A 7,831-nucleotide genomic window follows, 5' to 3' on the forward strand; every position below is an offset into this window, starting at 1 on the left:
AAACCAGACTGGAAGGAGTCAAAGCAGTTTGTTATTGTTAGGAAGTTATTTAATTGTTTAAAAACTGCTTTTTCAATAATTTTGCTGATGAATGGTAGGTTGGAGATCGGCCTGTAATTCTGCAGTAGGGATTTGTCCAGATTGTTCTTTTTTATCAGTGGTTTGATAACTGCTGTTTTCAAAGCCTGGGGGAAAAAAACACCTGAAGAGAGCGATGAGTTACTATTTGAATCAGATCATTAGCAACGACAGGCAGGACTTTCTTAAAGAAATGTGTGGGTAGGACATCCAGACAGCAGGAACTGGAGCTTAATTGACTTATAATTTCTTCTAGAGTTTTATAATTAAGTAGTTGAAAACTTAGTCAGGGTCATGACAGATGTTATGTTGTGTTTATGACACTGTTATGTCAGTTTTATGCACATCCCATCAAATAAAGTGTTACTAAGAAAGGTTAATAACTTGCATTAGAGTTGTCACCTTTCAGAAATGAAAATAAGGAACGTCCACCTCAACGGTGAGCCACAGAAGTGGTACATTTTATTTAAAAACAAAAAAGTCAACAGTGCAATCGTTCATACACATGGGTGGGTTAGAGGACCCAAAAAATTGTATTCCAGTGTAACGTCAACATGTCAATTAAAAGTAGATTAAGTTTATTTTTAATGTCGTGATCAACAGTGTCGATCACGACATTAAATTAAGTGCAATGTTTTCTTACACTTAATTTAGTAAGTGTAAGAAGTATTTGTTAAAAAGTCTACTTAAGTACTGAGTAGCTTATCATAACACATGATTTAATATTTTAAATGTATGTCATCAGACAGCCAAAAGTAAGTTCTGTAAAAATCGTGGGTATTTTTTTAAAGATTAATACCATAGTACTTATACACATAATAGTTTCAGAGGCTGGTTCTAGACCAAATTTACCATGGGGGGCCTGAAGTGTTGTTGGGATCTGGGGTTGTCAGTTTTATCCACCAGAGGGCGCCAGAGGCTGTTTCCCACCTGAGGGCGTGTGTCTGCGGCCCTGCGCACCAGGAAGTCATTCCGTCATCATGTATAACTGGAGGAGGCTGCTGACAGTGTTAGCCAGTTATGGTGTTTTTCCTGTGACGCCCTGGTGAATTCTGATTTTGCCAAAAGTTTGGCTACCTGACCCACTCCTCGAGACGTCGAGGGTGTTACCCATCTGATGCCCGAGTTACCCTACCTCATCTGTTGCAAGACCCTCCTGGACCTTCTAGTTGGCAGCTCACCTTCAAGTAAGAACAACTCAAGCGCCCAGACCTACCTGTCCGCCCTCCAACACCGCCGCAGCCCTCAGTCCACATCTCCACTGACAAACCCCGGATCCCGCAAGATTTCCCCCCCCAGTCCAGTTCCTTCCCAACCGGAGGTAAGCTCACCTCCATCTCAAATTCCAAAACTCCCAAAGACCCTGAACTCACCGTCTCTGTCTTCCATAGCTGACCTGAGTTCCAGCCAGACGCACCCAGACCGTTATTATGCATATTCTGTGTTTGTTGTAAATAAACCTCTTAAATCATTTCCTGTCTCTGGAGTTGTTCTGCATGCAGGTTAGAAAGTTAGACACCAACATGACAAATGCAGTCAGTATTTTTTTCATGGGGGTAACTTAAAAAAGGATGAAACAAAAACAGGGCAATATTTCATCATTTACTCTGTAAGTGAGCCAAAGAGACATTTCTGTCAGCTCCTGTCTAGAACCACCCATGGACTGCAGGTCAGTGTCAGGTGCTTAATCTACATATTTTTTAAAGACCAATGTTTTCCAATGTGTAAGGGAAAATACTAATGACACAATGTCATGGTCTCATGACTGTCACAGTTACGACTAACAACAAATTAACCATAGGGTAATGTAATAAAACACAAAGATTCATAACTAACTTTGTTAATTAATGCTTGTAATAACCTATTTGATGATTATTAACTTTTTTTACTTGTGAAGTTGTTGAACATTTGACCTCTCAGTTGAGAAGTAAGAAATGTTAGTCAGAATAGAGTAACAAAAATACCCAAAACTCTATTTCTAGCATTGTGAAAGAAAGAGTTTGTTTCTAAAGGTTGTCAGCTGACCATTTCCCCAAAACTGGAGTTTGCAGCATTGTAGTACTAATATTTGTGTTGTGTGAAAGAGACAATTAAACATGGACATAAAACACATTAATTTGAACTAGAGTTTAAGAAAAAAACTAATAAGGCCAAAATAACTTCACACAAATGATTCATGTTTCCCCATTTTCAGTCAGTCTTTGATCAGATCATCCATGTTTGGCTTTTCTGATATCTTGAGTCATATTTCTACTGTTTACCGTCAGATATTTTTCCTGATGGTTTTTTCACAAACCTTGAAAGAAAACTGCAAAGGAAACTCAACTGCAAGTGAAACCGTCTATTTTTGATCTAGTGACGCCACTTAATTTTACAGTACAGGGGCTTTTTCACATCCAGCTATCTAGAGTACAATTCAGGGTGTAGCAGCATCTATTTTCTTTGAGGTCTTGATCTCTATTGATATATATATATGTGTGTGTGTGTGTGTGTGTGTGTGTGTGTGTGTGTGTGTGTGTGTGTGTGTGTGTGTGTGTGTGTGTGTGTGTGTGTGTGTGTGTGTGTGTGTGTGTATTATGTATAATCTTACATGTGTATTATGGTGCAGAAAAACAAGATTGAACATGTGGGTTTGTTTTTGTTTTTGCAATGTTTTGTTCCTCTTTCTGTTGCAGAAATTGTGGAAAACACAAGTTTAGTTTAGAGCCCACACAAGTGGCACCGACAACCAGAGGATGCTGTGAAAGAAATGTGTTAAAGGGTTCATGACAAATGACAACTTTTATTGTAAAATGCCCCACTTGCAGCATTCTTTGCATTATTGTTTAAAAAAAAGGTTCAGGTCAAGTCATCATAACACTAGCATTTTTATCAGCTTTTTTTTTTTTTACTTGGAAAAAGCAAAATGAACTTGGTTACATTGTTGCCTTACAGGAAGGTCCTACATTTAAATCCCAGCCTGGAGTCTTTCTATTGGGTTTGGATATGAACAGATTGTTTTCTTTTTTTTTGTACATTCTCTGGCTGCCTTTTATAATCCAAAACGACTATTAAATTGAGTTTAATTTCTCCTAGGAATGAGTGTGTGCATGCCTGGGCGCTCGCTCTCTAACTAGCCAGTAGTTCGTTTTTTTTCTGAGGAATATTAAGTTATACCACGTCCAAACACAGACAAAGAGGAAATGATATTTTGTGGTGTGACGACACACAGACTATTTAAGCAAAGTTCCTGCAACTCTTTTGACTTCCGTTTTCAGCCCTTCAGCATGGAGGAGATCTACGTCAGGCATGTGGAGCTGCTCGGCTTTGAGAAACGCTTCTTTCCAAGTCAGCACTACGTGAGTCAATCTAAAACACAAAATGTGCCTAAAAAGTCTTTTTTTATATCTTGAAGTCAGGGTTTAAGAAAAAAAATGTTTGTTGATCTTTAACAAACATTCTTCTAAGGCATTCAGTGTCCATGTGTTTAAAATGTCGTGCAGGTTTACAGGCTGATGGTGAAATGGAGCGATGAGTCAGAGAAGCTGATCTACAGGACGTATCCTGAGATCCACACTTTTCATGTTAGTTCCCCTGTAGTTTGTTGCTAAAGTTCTGCCAAATTTAAAACATGCACAGCTTCTCAAATGTTCCCTTTGGTTTTTCCTTGCAGAAATCTCTGAAGGAAATGTTTCCCATTGAAGCTGGACAAATAGACAAGAGGGACAGAATGATCCCATCGCTTCCAGGTAAAAAACAAACAAAACATAGTTTAAGCATTTAAAGTAGTAAATTATAACCTTATTATAAATTATACATCTTCTGGTGTAGCCACTATTAGAGAATATCAAAAAAATTCACTGTATGTAAAACCCCTTCATATTCTGCAACCCTCCTCCAGGAAGCACCTGCGATTAACAAACGTGGCTGAATTCACTTCCCTTTTTCTTTCATGTAAAGCTGAGATGAACCAGATGAGCTGCAACTAATGTTTAAATTCACCCAGAGATGATTCAAAATTATTCAGAATTTAGCTCATGGGAGTTTTAATGTCTACATGAGTTGTTCATGTATAAAGCTGAACTTTTCTGAGGTCAGGGTGTTACAATAAACTGAATACTTCATATATCTTCAATATGTTTCAGTCTTGATTTTGTTTTAGGGGCCAGTAGGTGTGAACTTTTTCTTCTGAAGGAATGTGAGATTCTAGTTTCACCATCTGCAGCGGACTATAACAACATCACCATACAAATAAAAAATAATATTTAGTATCATTTAAAGGGCCCGTTTATCTTAGAAATGAGCAGCAGGTGATTTTTATTTGTTTTATTCAGAGAACTGAAATTTTACTGTTTTCCTTCCCATTTTTTGTTTTTGCAACTGTAACTGTCCTACAGATCAGGCCTTCATGAGTTCCTCTGTCTCTAATCGTTCTGTTTAACATGACTCACAGAGACTCATATAATCTTCTCATAAGGCCATTTGTGTCGACAAATGTCTACTTTGATTAATGACTAATTTAGAATAGAATAGAATAAACCTTTATATCATCTGTGGGAAAATTCTTGCATACCAGCAACAAAGTGACATAACCGAGATGAAGCATGTAAATTTACACAAAACTAACAATATAAAAATCAAAGCAGAACATAATCTATAAAGATGGCAAATGGACAGCATAGGAAAATACTGTTTCGATATTAAAATATATCTGACAATATTGTTCGTTTTGGGTTTTTCAAACATGAATTGGAATTTACCATTGCTAGAAATATGACATTTTTCACAATAATGATACATATTATGATAAATGCCCATCCCTCTGCTTTGCTGCAGTTATCCTCATTAATAATCCTCACCTTTGATGAAAATGCTGAACTAAATGAGTTTCAAATGTGTTGTTCAAAATTTATTCGGCATTAGAACTAAACTAGACTATCACTCAGCAAGTCTTGTGAAACCAGACCTCCTTTTTATGAATTACAAAAAGGATACAAGCTCAATGAACATCTGGGTGTGTTTTTTTAGTAATATTTCCTGTATTTGATTCAGACTAAACATTGATGCCTCTGATGTTTGGTGAATTGATCTATTTCATACTGGAAGCTCTTCATAGCTGCAGGCAACTATAATGGCATAAGCTCAGGACTTCTGCTTTCCATTCGTATCTGAACTGTCCTTAAAAATCATTTGGGACATAGTGAAACCAGATTTATGTCATTATCTACTCAGAAATGCATATCTTTGGCTCCTTTCTTCCTCCATCTTGTGTTACTTTATAAAAAGAGATCAAAGCTGCCAATTTCCTTAAAATATCAAACTTGCTGTTTGTGTATTCCATAATTATCAAGAGCACTGACCATATTTGCAGTTATGTTAAAATGTATAACTGCTGCATCTAATCTTAAACGACAAGAAAAGCAAATAGGTTATTCAGTTATATAAACCATTAAGATTTAGGTCAAAATGTCTCGTCAACATGTTTAAATCCCACTTTTAATGCATTTTACTGAAGCAGTTTAATGTCATTCTGAGTCTATTGCAAAGGCTCAGAACCGGTCAGAATTAGATTGACAATGAATATTAAAGGCAACATTTGTATATATTAGAAAGAAAATTAGAAGTTAAATGTTACATGTACAAAATATATTGCTCTGCTAAAATAGGGTAAAATCAGAGTATAGTGAGTCTTGACAACCATGTGGAGAAAACTGCTCCTGTACTGCTGCTCTCTTTTGAAATCACATTTCTTCTTTTGATACATTTTAATTTAAAGACATGAAAGAAAGGAGAAAGAATTAAATGCAGGGATGATACTAGATTTGATAGGACAGAGATCTCATGCTGTGGAAGTTAAATTGTAATTTTTCCCCATCTGTCTTTTTTACAGCAGACAGAAATGAACTGCTGAGCACTAAGAAAATATGCAGACTGTATTTGAGGGCATTTCCCATGTTTCAGGTGTTGTAGTTTCAGTTTTTGGCCACTTTAGGAAAGTGCAGGTTATCACTGTTGTCTTGGTTTTGAGTTCCTGTTTAAACATTCAGCTTTAGTTCTGGTTTAAAAAACAGAACTAAAGCTTTACACATTCCCCTTGTGAAATGTTACCAAACTTGTGGTTGCAGAGTGGAAAAGAAGAAGCAGAAAGAAAACTCAGTCCTGGTGCAAACTGCAGCTTGCTGCTAAGTATTCATCACTCAGAGCCTAAAGCAGCTGGAGAGCAATGTTTCAAATGGCTCTTTGTTTCTTTTGTTGCAACAGCCCATTTTTTTAGATTTAAATATGATTTTTTTTTTTGCTAATAGAAAACGCTGCTCAGGCTTTTGCAAGGTTCTGGTCATAAAAAGCATAGTTTTAGGTATTATTTTGTCTCATTTTTCCAGCAAACGTGTGTTCACTTAAAGTAATCTCTAAAGTTTTCTCATTAAAGCAGTCATCACAGAAGTGTAATGGTGCTATGTTACTGAAAAAGCTTCATACCCTCCTATCCCAATCCAAATTGCTTTGGGACTCTTTGCTTCAAATTATTCAAGAAATATCTGCAACATTGATTTGTCTGAACTCATACCAGATTTGAACTGTGTGGCTGTCTAACTCGGATGTCCCTGAGCTTCTTGCAAAGCTTATAATAAGGAGGCAAATATGACAAATCTTAATTTAGGTCTGTCTTATGAAGATAGCTTGCCCAAAATTTCTCAAGATTCCTTGTCTGGCTTAAAGTGCAACTCATTCCAGTATTTTTTTGAGGAATATTGTTAAATATGTTCAATTACAATTGGACAACTCTGATCATCTTTAAACCTCACCAAACAGTGGTCTGTTTGTCTCCTCAGCCCCACGGTGGGTGGAAAGCCAGAAGTCCAGAGAAATCAGGAAGATCACCCTGGCTGAGTATTGTGAGTCTCTCATCAGTTTGCCGGCTCACATCTCCCGCTGCAAACATCTGTCCTCCTTCTTCAAGGTCCGACCTGAGGACGAAAACCCACCTGCACCAAACACGTCAGTATATATCACTCACAGACACACCATAAAATGTTGATTTTTTTGTTGTTTTTTAATTTTGGGAAAAAACATGAAAATGGAGTATTCTTCCTACAGAATGAAAAGAAATGACATGTTTGTGGAGTCCAGGGAACTCGGCAGAGCCACTGCTTCAGGTAGGTTTGGATTCAGCTGATTTAACAGAAAATCTTTATGTTTCTTAACTACAACTTTTATTCACTTTTATTACTGACAAAGGAATCTGTTATTTTTAAAGGGTGAATCTGACCATTTTTGCACGTATGAAGTCAAATCACATGAAAACAAGCTTAACAGTATTTATGACCAATATCTTGATGACAACAGTTTTTTGGTTTAATGATATAGGCTTATCATTAAAGCCTATATCATTTTTATTGTCTTTTAGTTTGAAAGACAATAAAAAAAACACATGGGACTAAATGTTTTTTGGTCTCTCAAGTCAATCAGATTTTGCAAGTGTTAGCTAAGTAATAAGGGGAGCCATATATTTTCACCCTGCAGAAATTTCTGGACCCATCATCCTGGACACCTACAGAGTCATTGCAGACTTTGAAAAGACGTCCAAACATGAGCTCAACCTTTACACCGGAGACTTTGTGGAAATCGTGGAGAAAAATCAGAATGGTGAGAGAAGCATCAAAGTGTTGGAATAGGAATATAGGAATATGCCTAAAAGTCACAGAACATTGGAGGACTGGAGTATGACATTCCTGACATAGAAAATGTGAAAAAAAATAAAAATAAAGAAATA

General features: G+C 36.8%; 1 protein-coding gene across 1 annotated transcript in view; it reads left to right on the forward strand.

Moving 5' to 3' along the window:
• Positions 1-1,078: 1,078 nt before the first annotated feature.
• ncf1 (neutrophil cytosolic factor 1) overlaps positions 1,079-7,831 on the forward strand; it is a 12,759-nt gene continuing 6,006 nt past the window's right edge. The window contains exons 1-7 of the mRNA XM_008428696.2: positions 1,079-1,399; positions 3,336-3,416; positions 3,561-3,641; positions 3,731-3,806; positions 6,891-7,056; positions 7,156-7,214; positions 7,582-7,704. Coding sequence (XP_008426918.1) covers positions 1,196-1,399; positions 3,336-3,416; positions 3,561-3,641; positions 3,731-3,806; positions 6,891-7,056; positions 7,156-7,214; positions 7,582-7,704 — 790 coding nt within the window. The 5' untranslated portion in view covers positions 1,079-1,195. The remainder of the gene's footprint in view (positions 1,400-3,335; positions 3,417-3,560; positions 3,642-3,730; positions 3,807-6,890; positions 7,057-7,155; positions 7,215-7,581; positions 7,705-7,831) is intronic.

The sequence above is a fragment of the Poecilia reticulata genome, linkage group LG14 (genome assembly GCF_000633615.1).
Source record: "Poecilia reticulata strain Guanapo linkage group LG14, Guppy_female_1.0+MT, whole genome shotgun sequence".
NCBI classification, from domain to species: domain Eukaryota; kingdom Metazoa; phylum Chordata; class Actinopteri; order Cyprinodontiformes; family Poeciliidae; genus Poecilia; species Poecilia reticulata.